At 41.6% G+C, this 16,183-nt stretch overlaps 1 protein-coding gene across 2 annotated transcripts; it reads right to left on the bottom strand.

Moving 5' to 3' along the window:
• Positions 1-983: 983 nt before the first annotated feature.
• Positions 984-16,178, bottom strand: matk (megakaryocyte-associated tyrosine kinase). 2 transcript variants are annotated; one of them, XM_026157872.1, is made up of 13 exons: positions 15,965-16,178; positions 15,727-15,824; positions 13,271-13,384; positions 13,053-13,168; positions 12,487-12,706; positions 11,061-11,154; positions 10,853-10,918; positions 10,650-10,749; positions 10,403-10,487; positions 9,559-9,632; positions 9,216-9,411; positions 8,946-9,032; positions 1,335-2,860 (listed from the first exon to the last, which is right to left on the bottom strand). In XM_026157872.1, the coding sequence occupies exons 2-13, from the start codon at positions 15,733-15,735 to the stop codon at positions 2,645-2,647; spliced, it is 1,377 nt and encodes a 458-aa protein (XP_026013657.1). In that variant the 5' UTR covers positions 15,736-15,824; positions 15,965-16,178; the 3' UTR covers positions 1,335-2,644. The 2 variants fall into 2 exon arrangements, with proteins under 2 accessions (XP_026013656.1, XP_026013657.1); XM_026157871.1 differs by lacking the exons at positions 15,727-15,824; positions 15,965-16,178 and adding an exon at positions 15,137-15,388 and having other exon boundaries at positions 984-2,860.
• Positions 16,179-16,183: the final 5 nt, after the last annotated feature.

The following is a 16,183-nucleotide window of genomic DNA, read 5'->3' as shown; positions in this document are numbered from 1 at the left end:
CTAACGTTCACACAGTTTCCAGGACAACAGCAAGACATTAAACTATTACTAATAACAATGTAACTATTTGTGTTGTATGATTCATTCATTTATCATTTGCATGACTTTGAGCCAGCTCTACGTGTATGTTAGAAAGCAGATATGGCTTCAGCTCCCTTTGATGTTAACGCATCACACATGACAAAACATTATGTATACGCAACAAATCTGATGCCCCCAGAAATGTTTGTAGTGCGACTGTTAATACACGTGTCTCGTTTTTGATGTACATTCCAGCAAATTATATTCTGAAAGGAAGCAATGATGACACCGGAGCTTTAATCTTTATGTTGAGGGTTCAGGAAAAAGTTGATTCCGTTCATCTGGACGTAGCGTATTCAGTGGGAGAAACTTCATCATTTATCCAGCTTTTTTGTGATTTGGATGATTTGTCATGTGTCAAGACATTTAATTTGACGGTTGTTACAGCCATATTTAACACTATAGCTTAAAAACTGTTTTTTTGTTTTGTTTTAGAAATTCTTAATGAAGCTGGAAAATTCAAATACAATACAAATACAAACAAAATTTAGACTACAGACAAAAAGGCTCTGCAAACAGAAATATGAGGGCGTTACAGCTAATTTGCCCAATATGAGATGGTTACGTTTTAATTGGAGGACTGCAGCCTGTGCAAAGCTGAAAGTCAATGCTTCAAGCTCTCATGTGAGGTCAGAGAGTTAGGAACAAAAATGTGGGACTGCATGGTATTGTGCGCCTAACTTTCCCTATCCTGGAACAGCTGAAGCCAACAGCTGAGTCCCTATCAATTCTGCTTCAGCAGATTAGCTGTTGGCTAAGTGTTACTAGAACGTGCACCTTAGAAAGCTTTAGGTTCTCTGAGAAAAACGTATCAGCTCACCCAGCGACATATGGACACCTGGATGAAAGCTCAGTCACACCTAAACACACACGAGCAGAAAAACATGTGATGCTCGTGAAAAAACCTTTCAATTATGTTTAAATCATTCTCAGCAGAGGAAGCACATTTCAACATTTGCTTCTTTTATAAATCCTTTCGCAGAAAATTGCTGCTCATCCTGTTACACAGAGCAGATTGAACAAATCGCAGAGGATAACAAGGATAACAAGAGATGGAGGATCAAGCCTCAATTTGCGATTCGTCTCTTGGGACAGTACCAGGCTTACCAAGACTTAAATCAAATGACATCTTAAATTTGGTCGTGTGACACAACAATAATCCAAAAAGAGGCTGCATTTTGCTCCAAGATTTGCTTTTAGTAATACCAAGAAATCTCTAAACTAAAAAAAAAAAATCACAGCTGACAATCACGTGGTGAAAAACAGGTCATATGTGCACTTTAATAAATAGAACATGAAAGAAACACATGCAGTTGTTCCATAGATTTAAAAATATGATTTTTCTGAATTTAGGGTCTAATTTCTGTTTGCTGATTTAAATTCTTGAGTCCCTTTGAAAAGAAATGTAATGAGTTCCTCGTGTTGTGAAGGTTTCCTGTTGTTACTCTGTAATCACACGTTATTTTGGGGATTTCTCTTTAATATGCTTGAGTTGTGTTTACAGGTTTGGCATGCACTCCCAGTTAGAAGAGATGCTTCTGACCTGAAATGGCTGATGAGTAATGCACAAAGGCCTAAAAGACAAAAATCAACAAGAATGAAAGAAAAAAATTACTCTGACCAATTAAGTGGTGTTTCAGGAGTTATCTTAAAAGATAAGATGGATAAGATTATATTATAAGATTATAGGATTATAAATAAGAGAGCTGCTTTTGAAAGCTAGCTTAGCCCGTAACAATAATTGACTATAACAGCATTTGTCCAAGATATTATTTGGTCCCTAAGTAGAATTTCTTAAATATCTCTAAAGGCACCCATTAAAAAAAATCTTAAAGTTGTTATTTTCTTTTTCTACTGGAAGTAAATGCTCGTGTATTTCAAATACTGAAAATTTGACCCTAATTTCAGGAAAAAATGACAAATTTGGGGAAATTGCACCATAAATCAGTGCCTGTATAATGAAGAGCAACCAAATGAGCTCCTTACAGGTACATCAGAGTCACAGTCTCGTCCCTGCGCAGATATTTTGTTCTCTGTTTGTGTCCTCTTAGACATGTGACCTGAAAGCTCCTGTCCTCTTTCTGTGGACAGTGAAAGCTGCTTAATCTGGACTCGGAGTACACATATTCTTTCAAAACCCCTAAAACTGACAACCGGCTATAAAAGAAGCAGAAACTCAGACAGGCTGAATCCTGTAAACACCACTCTGTTGTTACTGCTCTGAAAAATGTACATAGTGTTGCTTTAAGGGTTTACCAAAATTATAACAATCCATCCTGAGAGGAACATAAATATCTGCACTAAATATTATTGCAATCCATTCAACAGCTGTCGTGACAAAAGTCAAGCGTTTCACGGTTTATTCCGTAGTTTATCAGGTTAGGTAGGCCATCGAGACCCAAAAGGTGAAGTTTGGTGTAGTCATGGCTCCAACCATTTTGCATCACATACATTCATGATCAGAGTTCATGGTCTTTTCTCTCAGTAAAACTCTTGTGGCTCTAAAACTCAACGGTCCAACAGCTTGTATTTGTATCCCAGACTGCAGGGCAATAATTCAGGATCAAGATCCGGTCTGATCTTGAGACTTTGACCCAGAGCCCGGGCTGAGTTTTTCCATCTCTCGGTCCAGTTTCTCCCTCAGCTTGTGAAATCCGGGTCTTTTCCGAGGTTCCTGCTCCCAGCAAACCCTCATCAGGGAGTAAACACTTGGAGGACAGTCTTCTGGAGCTTCCATGCGATAGCCTTGTTCCACTTTGTCTTTCACCTCCTGCAGAGACTAAAGCAGAGGAGCAATGGGAAAATGTTTGACATAGGAAGTGATTACCTCAGAAGATTAATACATTAAATGTGTTAAACGGGTTTTCATGGTGACTAAAATCAATTGCAGAGTATTAAGAAACAATCCAAACTTAAACAATGATAGCTGCACTTTATGCAGAACTGCAATCATTGTCTGTTGTATTTAAAGCACTGAGGGACGGACACCTGCACTGTTGATGTGAAGCAACAACAAAACCACTGTGGGGGTGGAGTGCAGGTTTTGGCCAGGCTGTCAGGGAAGAGGTGAGGCAGAAGGATTTAGGGAGTAGGGTCGGCTGAGGTAAGTGACACACCTCAAGTGCATCAGCCAATTAACCACATCTTGATATAGTGCAGGTCAGAGAGGACAAACAACCACATGCTTGCCCTTCCTCCAAGGAGAAGCCAAAAGCCGAAAGAAGCTTGAGTTTCTATTTACGTTGCATGTCAGGAACCCGCAAAGGCGCCGTGGGATGTACAGTGTGCGTAAGTCAACACTGTAAATCAGCGGTTCCCAAACTTTTTCGCTGGCCCCCCTTTGTTTTACAGAAAAATGTTCGCGCCCCCCCCCCCCTCGCGCGCGCACACACACACAAACACATCCTCCAACCACACACACCCACATTTACTCAATTGCGGTTTATTTCACACCTCAAACATTTAGTGAACAATTAAGCAAATACAAGTAACCTGCAGGTAGTAAGAAAATAAACTACAAACTCTTTTACGCTGCGTCCGCACCTACACGGGTATTTTTGAAAACGCAGCTGTGTCGTCCACGTAAACGATGTTTCGAATCACCGAAAACAGATTTTTTAAAAACTCCTTTTTTTGCGTTTACGTGTGGACGAGGAACACAGAGTTCGTCAGGCAACGTCAAAGGTACGTGCCTTTATTCGGGTCACGCTGTGGCCACGTCATTGTTTACATGAGAGGAATTGCAGAATAGCAGATTAACAGTATTTTGTCTCTATCTTCAGGTTTTACACGCTTACATATAAACACTCAGTTACTGTCCCTCTATTTACAAAGGCAGAGGCGTCACGGTGTCATTATTTTACATGTAGTTGTTTTTTCCTGTGTAATAATGTTCAACATTGCTATCAATAATTTTTTTTTTGAAAAAATGTCTCTCTGTGCAAAATGGGTTTAAAAACATAAACAGCTGTGGGATCCTGTTTGTCTGTGATTTAGACAGGGGGAACAAATCGTGGCAGGATCAGCCTGATGTTATTTGTATCCCGCTGTAACTTTACTGTATAAAGAGCAAACATCTCCAAACTGTCAGGAGTAGTTAGTCATTACAACAAGTGTTTGTGAACTAAAAATCAAGAATGTGGGATCCTGTTTGTCTGTGATTTGGAGAACCCAGGGAAAACCAACCCTGCAGGGAGACCTACCTCGGCACCTGTGCAGGTGAAGCCAAAGGGCAGATTTGCTTCACCATTAGGGCTGCCACGATTAGTCGACTAGTCACGATTACGTCGACTATCAAAATCGTCGACGACTAATTTAATAGTCGACGCATCGTTTGAAGCTTTGTAAGATCACAAAAGACGCAGGAATCAGTAGCAGGATTTAAGACTGTAATAACGGACTGAAACAGAAGATGGCAGCACTGCATGTCCAAGGATGCCAGCTGCCGTTAAACCCCGAAGAAGAAGAAACTGTGTCCCAGAATTCATAGCGCGGCCCTGCTCAGTTTCCAACAATGGCGGCAGCTAGTTAGTTTTAATGTTACTCTTATTATTCTTTCTGGGTCACAAAAGAAACATTTAACATATTTTCAGGCGAGAATGTAGCTGTGTAAACCTCAAATATCTGCTCAGTTTATCAGGACACCACATATTTTCAAAAGCGCCCCGACGTTTTCGGAGACATCTGTTACCCACTAGCTCGATAGCTAGCCGGGGGCTAGGTCACTAGAGCCGTGAGAACACCGGACTCCCGGCAAATCGTTTTCAAACCCACCGCCGTCTTTCGCTACTCCGGTTAAACATGATATATGAGTCACTTAGATAACTTCAAAATGTTGTTTGGCTTTTTTCAGTGTTTTATTTGTTCCTGAGTAAATCGGTTTGGCTGAGATTAAAGTTATAGTTTTTACACAGCTGAATAAACGTCAAGCAGACAGCTGATTATCAGAAGTGTGAGATGCTCCAGAATTTACTCTGGTGTCCTGTTAGATTTTAGATAGCAAGGAGTTTATTAAACTCCACCGAAACAATCTGCAAATTTCATTAAAATTTAATAAACTATCATCTTGTCTTTATTTTTAGTTAGCACCGTAAACACTTAAAGCTGTAAGCTAATGATAGTTATATAAGAGCAGATGCTGCTGGTGCAATAAGCTGCTGGTGCAATAAGCTGCTGGTGCAATAAGCTGCTGGTGCAATAAGCTGTACGCTGTATGTTCAATGGATGATGATCTGATTAGTCGACTAATCGCAAAAGTAATCGCTGACTAGTCGACTATCAAAATAATCGTTTGTGGCAGCCCTATTCACCATATTTTCTCGTCTTTGGCTTAGAATGAAGTTGGTTTGGAAACATATTCAGCGACGCTTCATCTCCTGCTTTGCGTTTCTGTGGGCGCCCGTGCTAGCAGAGTCCAAGCGTTGTTGTCCCCCCCCCAGCAATAGCTCTGCGCCCCCCCTAGGGGGCGGGCCCCACACTTTGGGAAGGTCTGCTGTAAATGAAAGACCTGTTGTTGACCAAGTTTGAAGCCATGAGCGCTGTGGAGCAGGTTTTCGGGTTTTGACCACTCGGCTTTCCCCTTCAGATGTTCCTCAGCCCATGGGCTTGTGCTCCTTCTACCTAATGTTTCTGTTCACTGGGATTCTCAACAACCACTATGTCTGCTTGGCTGACCAGCAGCTGCTTGTTTGTCTGGAACATTAGGTCCCAATACCTTAACCCTGTTGTTCTCAACCACCTCATCAGGACTTTGGGACTTCTAATCCGTATGTGACACAGACGTTCCTGTACACTGTCCCAGCTTGTATCTGAAATTCCACTATTATACGTTCAATATCTCCAAAGCACCTTTGCACAGCCTGTAACTTGGGTCCTGTCAGTTGTGGTAGACTCCTGCCTCCGTGGATCTGGTGTCTTGGGCCCGTCCTGGCACCGGCTGTGTTGTCCATTAGGCCAGCTTTTTCTAGCCACTGGTAGATTTCTTGAGCTACCTCTCTCTGTCGCTGCCTTTTTTTCAGCTGCCCGAGGTACTCTTGGAGCAGCCGATCTCTTGGGGACAGATTCCTGATGTACTCATGGATGTTTCCTCCTGCATTGTGGTTCTGGTTTCTGTGGCAGTGGTAAATATTAGTTTGACTGAATCTGGTGTTGATGATAGTGAGTTGAGCTGTGCGCTCATGTCTGCAAGCATCTGTGAGTTCATCTGTAAGCTGGGGCAGTGGTGCCCTTGGTTGTGTGGATGCTTTGAGTCTGGCCACAATCTCCATCCTGTAGTTCAGCTGCATCTTCTACCAGAGGCGACTCATTACTCATTATTATTATTCCCATTGTGGCGTAGCCTCTGGATCTCCAGATGTTACTGCGCGAGGCAACCAAGTACTTCATAGTCAGTGTAAATGTGGGTCTTCTGCTTATCCATAGTTCCCATATGCACTGGCTATAACAGCTCTTACTGGGTCAGCTGGTATTACATCAATTCCCTGTCTTGTTACAGACACATACATGGAAAATGAGATGTTCTCGGTTGGGGAACAATGACGTACTTCTCATCAGTATGTCCTGACATCGAGCTTGTTAAGGCAGAAGATGTCCGAGCCAGTATGGCAATAGTTAACAACTTCAACAACTACTGGACTAAAAAGAGGGAATATATGTAGGGCTGTGCGATATGACCAAAACCTCATATCCCGATATGAGACATCTATCGTCCGATAACCATATAAATCACAACAATGGAACATTTTCTGTAAATTCTGTGAATCTCGGGCAGCTCGACTTGCGTGAAGTGTTTCCAGCTGCGCGTCGTGTAGCTGGAGTCGAGTGTTTTAACCGATGCATGAAACGATAGATTTTTAGACATAAGTTGTAACGGCGCCGTTTTCTTTGTGAGTATTTATTACATGGCGTGCTGCTGGCGGCTCTTTTTTAATTCTCATCCGTAAATAATCTGCATCTTTCACGTGATTCAGTTTATTTTGAAAAGTCTCAACAGGATCTTGAGCTTTATTGTGAAAGGTTTACGTGGAACATAAACAAGCGGACACGCGATGCTGTTACTGTAGTTGTTGCTAACGACAACGCATAAAAACAGGCGCTTGTCCGTCTGTAGTGTGGTTATATCAAATATAAGAGAAAGAGAGAACTTTAATAAATTAATATAAACACTACAGTGACATCAGAACCATGAACAAATATTGCTGTAAACAGTTTATTTTGTGACACCACGAAACAAACGACAGCATAAAATGAAACGATGGACGTTTTTATATCGTCATCCGATATATATGGTTATATCGAACAGCCCTAAATATATGAACAATCTTCAGGCTTTCTTCTTTGCTTTTATCCTTGAATTCAACTGAAGGAGCTAGAAAAGAGCCGCTCAGATAACACAGCATAGCCAAAACACCAAACCTGTAACCTCAATAGTCATATTTAAGTCAAACACATGCTCCTCCCAGCAGTGCCAATGTGCTTCACATCAACTGTGAAGGAAGCTGCTCACCCTGCATGCTAAATGGTGTTTACTAATTTAGCAAAGACTGAAGTCTTCAACCATTTAATGCACGTAGGTAAACGTAGCCTTTGTGTCAGAGCTCATGTATTTCTACTCTATAAATACAGATACAGTTATCACAACAAACAAAGTTCTGGTTCCTTCAGTGTCAGACACATTATAGTGAGGTTCACCATGAACATGACCACTGCTGATATCAATCTGACCCTAACCCACCCGTGGGTAAACCAGCCTTAAATATAACAATTTACAACCTGCAATGAAGACTTGTCATTCTCTCAGTGGAGGCTGTCTTCAAGATAACGTGAGCAGAGTTTTGTCTGTACTGCATAGTGGAGTTCACACAGACACAATTACACTCTCGTTGTTAGTTTGTGCTCTTTGCCAAGTGTTAACTAATTAGATGTAGTGTTTAATTGAAGCTAAAACAAACTTACTTAAATAATCAACCCGTGTATTTGTTAAACAAGCTGTAATTGGTAGGTAATCATGTTCGTTTAAAAAGACACCACCTGAAGTACGATGGAAAAGAGATGGAGGACTCTGTGTTTAATTCTGCCTGATCCTACTGATCCCGTCTTCCTCACTAAACTGCTAAGATGCAAATCACCTTGGAGGTCGGGGATCAAATATTACCTGACGGGGATTAGAGTGATAAACAAGGCTGTGTTTAAGCAGCGTGGTTCCTCCCTTTCACAATCTGTCTGTTTGCTCTTTGCAGCTTCCTGTACTGCACAAGTTCAGAGAGCAGGTTTTTCTCTACATGCTGTAAAGTTAGAGCAATCAAATTCAATTTTTTTGTAACACAGTAACACAACAATCAGCTGATTTGAAATTGTGCGCTCAGAGGAGGAACTGGTGGACTGATCTACACAGCAACATAGACATTACACTTTTACTGCACAAAAAGACAAGAGCACGAAATACAAACTGTCCGTAACCAAACCAGTCCCATTATGCTGCTAACACAGCTTTGACTATTTGCTAGCATCTGCACAGACAGCATGCTAACGCTAAGGCATGCTGTTTCTACATATTCACGTTTCTAAAGTAGAATCACCTTTAAAGTGTCTTTGTGGGCTGGATTTCATCTTTGCTTTGTGTTTACATGTAAAACTGGTGCATCCTGATTCTGACAGGGGTTTGTGTTGGTGTGTAAAACTGTAGTCTCAGGTTTATCGTGTTCATTGGTGAGTACGGCGAAAGTAAAGTAATGCTTTTAAGAAAATTAACAAGTAATGTGTAGCACTTTTGTTTTTTGAGTAATGACCACAACTAACATGCGTGTAAAGCACCACTGTAAACACACACATATACACTGATAGCAGACTGCACTGGTGCTACTTACCATCTTGGGGTAAGGCTGACGACCGTATGAGAAGATCTCCCACAGAAGAATGCCGTAACTCCAAACATCTGACTTTGTGCTGAATTTCTGCCGGATGAGGACAAAAATGTGCAAAATGTAAAGCAGCTTTCTATTAGGACATACTTTTTAAATCAGTTTAGTCCTTCCTGTCTTTAATTTGATTGATTCTTTAATTTGAAAAGTAATATTTTAGAATTTATCCAAAAAACATGTAAAAGACGAGCATAGTGCATTCCTTCTTAAACTGACCTCTTTCTTTAGCGCTTCAGGTGCCGTCCATTTCACCGGCAGTTTGGCTTTATCTGACACCTTGGAATCCACTTTGGTTAGGCCGAAGTCGCTCACCTTGGCTACATTGTCATCAGAAATTAGGACATTACGAGCTGCCAGATCTCTGTGAACCAGCTTCTTTGACTCCAGGTAATCCATCCCCTCACACACATCACTAACAACAGACACACACATATAAAAAAATATTAAAAATACACTATTAAACACACACGCTGTACAGCAGACTGATTAACAATCTGTGCACTGATGCACACACTATAGATTTTGCTAATGAAAGGCCATTTTTGATGTTCGCACTCACAGAGAAAAGCGAAGCAGCTGAACAGAGTTTACAACCGAACGCCCCCGTGTCCTGAGAAAGTTAACGAGGTTTCCCTGCAACAGACAAACACGCAGCGCTCAAAAAAGTCAAATCAAACAAAGTGTGTAATGTTCAAACATACATATTAAATATGGGAGAAAGGCTGAGGCTGTCAAAGTAGACCCAACGTTGCAAACGATGACGTTTTCATGTTTCCTCACCACCTGCTGCACAAAAGCTTTTTGCACCACATTTATCTTTAGTTGCTTAGCCCAGCTGTTTATTTACACCAGCACAGCCTGAAAATGAACTTTCAGCGTAACAATCAATGAAACGATCTGTGAGAAAACAACCTGAAGCTCCCCACCGGTGACTCACATACTAGTTTTACTTCCTCTATGTTTCACAGTTATGCTGACTTTAGCTTTATCGTTGCCTAATATTTATTTACACGTTATTCATGCCTTTGGTTCATCTACGCTTGACTTTTGTAATTCACTGTTTTTCACTCTCTAGTTCAAAATGCTGGAGCTAGACTTTTAACTGGTGCTAGAACCAAGATTGTATCACTGATACTGGTTTCCTGTTCATATTAGAATTCAGTTTAAGATTTTCTATCATTGGTTTTTAAAGCTCTCAGTGGTCGGACCCCACCAATACCATCTCTCTTATTCACTTTCTCAAACGCAGCTGCAAAACGGTGGAACCAGCTCTACGTGTCAAATATCGCTGTTTATAAATCTTGCTTGGTAATCTATTGACTAAAACTGCGACCGGTGGTTGTTGTCTTCCTTCATATATGGGGCCAATGATAAACTGCTAATTGTAAACATGTTGGCTGTACCTTAGTCATGAGCTCTGTGACAATGTGAAGCCCTTTGTGAAGGATGACTCCCAACAGCCGCACCAGATTTTTATGCTGCAGCTTCCTGGAAGAAGTGAGTCCACGTTAAAAATAAGAATTTAGCAGCATAACGGGAAATGCAGGCTTACAGATGCATTACATTTAAAACAAGATCACAATGCATTCATTCTTTTTCACTCGTGTTGTTTTCAATATTGTCAGAATTTGCAGAAATCTTGGGACTCACGTCATAACTGTGGTCTCCTGCAGGAACGCCTGAGCTGTGACATCACATTTAATGGTCTTCACTGCCACCCTCTGGCCCATGTACACCCCTTCATAAACAGCTGGAGGTTGAATCACACACTCGCCGTTTAACCAACCTATTGCATCTTTAACTATCTGCCGTTCCTGATGCTTTTTAAAGGGAAATTAAAACCGAAAACTCACCACCAAACTCCCCTTCGCCGATATTCTCTCCCAGAGTGAGCTTCTCAATGTCCAACAGCCATCCACCTAAAATGAGCACATACGTAAAGAAGATAACCTCTCACGCATGTTTCCATTATCATTGCTATAAATACTTCACATACATGACTCATCCCCACACAGCAGCTCACCTCTTTTCTTAGGAAGCACATACTGATGTTAAACTTACTTTTAGACAGCTCCAACTCAGCTGACTTGGTTCCCTGTTTCTGTTTGGGTTTCAGAAGAGTCGTAGCGATCGAGCCTTTATTCTTTGAATAGAACTGCAAAGATGGAAGATTCAGTCAACACAATTTCAGCTTTTTATCTTATTTTCCACCCCATGTGATCATGCTTGGTTTACCTGTGAATTACTGACTCATTAAGATCAAGTACATTTTTGGGGGGGGTTAAGATGGAAAAATCTCACTTAAACTTGAACAGAGAGCTGTGAAAAAATAACTCATCTTAGTAATTCAGGAAACCTAAATGTGGCCACAGCTGTAGGTTTAAGTGCAAACACATAAAGGGTAGTCCTATGAATAGACTGCACTCCACAAAGAGCAATACTGAATTAAATCCAGCACTGAACTCGATGTATTATACAAATATAATAGATTATGTGACATACTGCTCTATGAGCACCGGACAAACAATCCAGCTCAAATATTTGGCCGTTCTTCCTTTTCCTGCAGGAGTAAGTCAGCTGGTCTGACTCAGGCCTGGAGCCATCTGTAGCTCTCTGATAAGCTGCTGAACGAGCGCTGCCATCTCTGTGGAGTCTCCAAACTCTGACTGCACCCTCACACAAAGACCGGCTCAATGCTGATAAACCATAAAAGGGCTGAATTTGATTATCTCATCCTGATTTTGACACGAGAACTAAATATATTTTTCCTCTGCTGTCACTGATGATACACTGATGAGGCTTCAGGCTGACAAACAGCTTGAATACAGCAGGCCTGCAGTGTCTATTAAACGGAGACTGAGACAATAATACTGAAATGAATTTTGGTGCACACGTTCTTCTCATCTTAGGGGATTTTGATAGCACTCCTCTTTCTCTTCCTTTCTTGCCAGCATTCCCATCGCCCTTATTTTATGGTCAAAGCTAATTAGCTGGTGCTAACTAGGAACACTGGCAGTGCCACATTACTGTTTCCCTCAAGTGCAGGCTCTTTATTTTGGAAAGGCTGGAGTGAGGAAATCATCCAATTTTTTATTTAAAAAAAAAGCTGAACAGAAAGCCAGTCAGGTGACTTTCCCCTGGGGAGAAGGAGGATACGCATGAATTGAATTATGAGTGGACGGTTAAGCTTGTGTCCTCCTTCCAGATAATTTCATAAGCATTACTAGCTGAACCCCCAAGGCAATTTTAATTCTGCATGCACTTTAGGGCGGCTGGATCTGCACCTCCAGCTGTGCAATCTTGCATTGCATAATGATAATTAAATGATCTTGAATGTTGTAAATCGATAAACGGTGCAGAGAGTGCAGGCGGATCTGTCAGAAGGTGGACTTAATAAACTACATGTAGCTCTTTCACATATAGAGTCGTATCCACGTTAAACAGAATCTGTAACAGAAACGTGTCCAGTGAGCTCATTTCCTCCTACCTCTATCATATCGATGAGGTTGTAGAAATACTGGGTTTTATCGATGGTCAGCTTGTTGTCCTGATAAATGACCCTGTAGTGAATGACCTCTCCGGAGATGCTCACGCACAGGACGTAGTCGCCAGGATGACGGATGCTCTCTCGCACCAGGAACAGGCCATCCTCGGCTGGCTGTAGCTTAGACACAGCTTCTGGACCGGAGATCTTTCCGTGAAACCAGCTGAGGAAAGACAACGCACGCTGAGTCGCATAAACTAATCGTTCCTCGTGAACGTAATGCCAAATATGACATTTTTTAAATCACTCAACAGGCAGGAAGTGGTTACATACATTTATCAAGCATTCAGGTATTAACATCTCTGAAAAAGGAACTTGGGGTGAATACTCCAGAGACCATGTTTGTTTGCATGTCTAAGATGTGTGATCACGAGTTAAGGGCTGACCACAATGGAAACTAAATAAAGAGACGAGCATCACACTGCATGTGATCGCTGTGAAAACAAGAGGGAAACACACCCACGTGAGCCCTCAGTACCTTCATGTGAGAGAAAAACAAGGTGACTTACGGCATGAGGCTGAGGCTGGGGTCGACTCGCAGAGCCTCTCTTTCACGCACATTGGTGGCGTTGATGATTCCTTCTTCTCCTGTGGTGTTGTGTCTGGCTCTGTAGCATCCCTTCTTCTAGAAAAGAGCAACGTTCGCTTTATCAGTTTCAGTTTCTTCCAAATAAAAATCCTCTAAAGCTCTGCAGCATCTGTAAAACATGACGGTGAGTGACGGTACCGTGGTTGTGTCAACAATAGTGAGGATGTCTCCTTTGCGGTACAGCAGTTCTCCAGGTTTGGGTTTTTTGTGATCCCCCTTGGCTACACACTGAGTACCGGCAGCCCAACTCATCTAAGGAGGCAAAGGAAAATTATGAGAAGGGCACGGACCCATGACTGTGAGTCACACTTTGAGTTTGCTTTGCTAAACTTGCTGTTTTAGGACTCACAAGTGTTATTGTACGTTTTTACTTGTCGTGTATCGTAGTGATGATTTGTGAGACCACTGAACAACCAGCATAAAACCAAAGCATTTGAACATATCTCTTTTGGACACCCACAGCCCGTCTTGGTTTGGTGGTTGGTTGTCGACTTTATTCTGGTCGGCGTAAAAAATACACCAACAAAATGAGAATTTCCTTTTTTTGGAGGTCGGATCTTTTGGCCAAGAATTTTAGTAAATATATCTACCGGCGACAAATATTGGACCTTCATGAAATGATCAACTGATTTCCTTTTATTGACCAATGACCTTTGCCTGATTTCCATCAGAATTAAATGTTATTATCTGCTACTGGTATCTGCAAAATCTGAGAACGATATCTTGAAAACTGTGGACAGACTGCGAACAAACAGACAGAGAAACAAATGGAAACGATGACAGACTCCCTCCGTTTGGGGGAGAATGATAGCCTACGCATCAAGTTCTCAAAGAGTTTGTGACATATGAGCATCATTTTTGAAACACTGCATGGTAAGGTAGAGAAAACATGAGTTAAGAAATTTAAGTTTTCTCGGTTGACGTCATCTCAGGATGAGATGAGAAGTCTTGTTCGTAGCATTCCCAGAATATTTAATTTTGTCTAATAAAATATTAACATTTAGTGTCCCTGTATTGATACAATATTGCCACATTATGATGTATCATTTCTGTCCCCACACTGAATAAATATGAACTCTGACATTTTGCACTGCCAGTATTTCCATCCTGCCTTTGTTCATTTGTTCAAATAAGGTTAAAATCATGACTATTGAAGTGCTTTAATGGCAGTATTGTTAATGTAAAAGGACACATGTGATTCTCTGTTCCTTCATGCAAGTTCCTGATATTTCCAAAGGTTTTACATCGATTAATGCTGTTTAATACATTAAAGCCAAAAGATTCCTGGACACATTTGGCTTGACAAAGCCAACGTCCTAATTCAAAGCAAACTAATGGCTCAGTCATACAAGCAAAAACAGGACAACACCTTGCATAAACAATTAGACAGATTAATTAATTTAAAAAAAATAGATATCTGTGGCTGTGTGCTGATTGTACTTAAATTTGTCACATTCATCCAGTTGATCGCAAGATAACTGCACAGGTCGCCTGACAGGAGGAAACCTTTCTGCAAACAGTCGCAGTCTGACTTGGACTCATTCTCTGGGAGACTGTTGAATAACTGCTGTTTAAATTATAAATGCAGACAGATTCTCAACATGTTGCGGTCAGTTTGAATGAGTCAGCGACTGAGTGCCAGCTGGTTGTATTCAGGTTGTATCCCTACAGAACAGGAAGGATGCTGAGAAACTTTTCTGTGTACGTAGACAGTAACAGATATGTGATTTCTGACAGTCTGTCACAGTTTACGGCTGTATTACCAGGAACGCATTGCGTGTGATTGCCAACTTGACCTCATTCAAACGGAGATTGATATCAGACTGACTCGATGTTATGGCAGATTTAGTGACAGAGTCGGCGGTGAGCTGGTGCCAGCTCTGATATTTATCATCTGTTTCTGTGAAACACAATAAAGTCCATAACATTATTTGTAACGGAACTGCATGTTACATTTTTAAAAAATATATATCAAAAATTAGAAAAATCTCATATGAAACTCACTGAGAAAATTGCCCGTGGAGCAATACCGCAGAACTCTATCTGCAGCAGTATCAGAATCATCAGGACTACTTCAGCTCGTCCTGAATCCTTACACGCACATATAGAATTCAAAATAGTGCTGAAGTCACTTTATTGGGGAAAAAACCCTTTTATTAGTTCATAACGCACTCAAAGGGTTTGGCCACCAGTTCATCTCTGAGTTGCGCAGTCAGACCTGAGCAGGTTGAGATCTTTTAACTGTCCCGAGAATCAGATCTCAGCTGAGGGCGCTTTCGGTAATTTGGCGCAAGCTGCCTGCTGATCTGAGGTCAGTTACATCTGTGTTTACGGTTCAAAAGATTTAAATTCTGACAGGCTTACAGTTCATAACTGTGTGTTTGTGTTGACTTGTATCCTACTTGTTTGGTTTATTGCCTGACTACACGGTTTGTGGTTTTATGGTTTACGTGTAATTAAATGTGCCGTATAAATAAAGCCGACACTCGGGTGTAAATTTGGATTAAGACATGAGTACTTAGTACATACTTTATCAATCACATTAGCGTTAGCCTATAATCTGAAATACAGCTGCACACATCTGCAGTACGTACCTTTGCCATCAGCAGGGCTGGCTGGATAATTCTTTGAACACCTGGCCGAGCAAACAAGGTCTCCGAACAGCCAGGAAAGATAAAAAGCGCCGTCTGTCCTGTAATAAAACGCAAACAGATGCAGTACAATTCAAAGCTGCTGTTCGATAAATCCGCCTCTGTCGAAGTCAAAGCCAGAAGATGAACGCCCAGACAGCGCCGTCCGTCCGAGTCCTCGTCGGCATAAATGTTTCAGTACCTGCGGCTCTTTGGGGAGAGCCTGTCAGCAGGAGAAACCACCAGGCTCCAGGCCTCCTCAGCGGGCACTCTCCGTCAAACTTATTTTCGGCTGAATTTCTTCATCGTCTCCAGCCCGTCCGCAGCCGCTCCTCGTCTTTATTCACATCTCAGAGCCTTGTGAGCGCTCGCGGTGGCGCGCGCTCAATGTCCGCGTGAACCACTTCCTCAATATTTAGGA

This window comes from Astatotilapia calliptera, chromosome 23 (assembly GCF_900246225.1).
Source record: "Astatotilapia calliptera chromosome 23, fAstCal1.2, whole genome shotgun sequence".
Classification (NCBI taxonomy): Eukaryota; Metazoa; Chordata; class Actinopteri; order Cichliformes; family Cichlidae; genus Astatotilapia; species Astatotilapia calliptera.
Note: the sequence above shows the minus strand (reverse complement) of the source record. Positions and strands in the feature narration are given on the sequence as shown.

Excerpts from the sequence above, each read along its gene's own strand:
- matk (XM_026157871.1), bottom strand. The coding sequence starts at position 15,196 with ATGATTCTGATACTGCTGCAGATAGAGTTCTGCGGTATTGCTCCACGG. Across the intron at positions 13,169-13,270 it reads CTATTGTTGACACAACCACG|AAGAAGGGATGCTACAGAGC; the intron begins GTACCGTCACTC and ends GCTCTTTTCTAG. Across the intron at positions 12,707-13,052 it reads CCCAGCCTCAGCCTCATGCC|CTGGTTTCACGGAAAGATCT; the intron begins GTAAGTCACCTT and ends GTCTTTCCTCAG.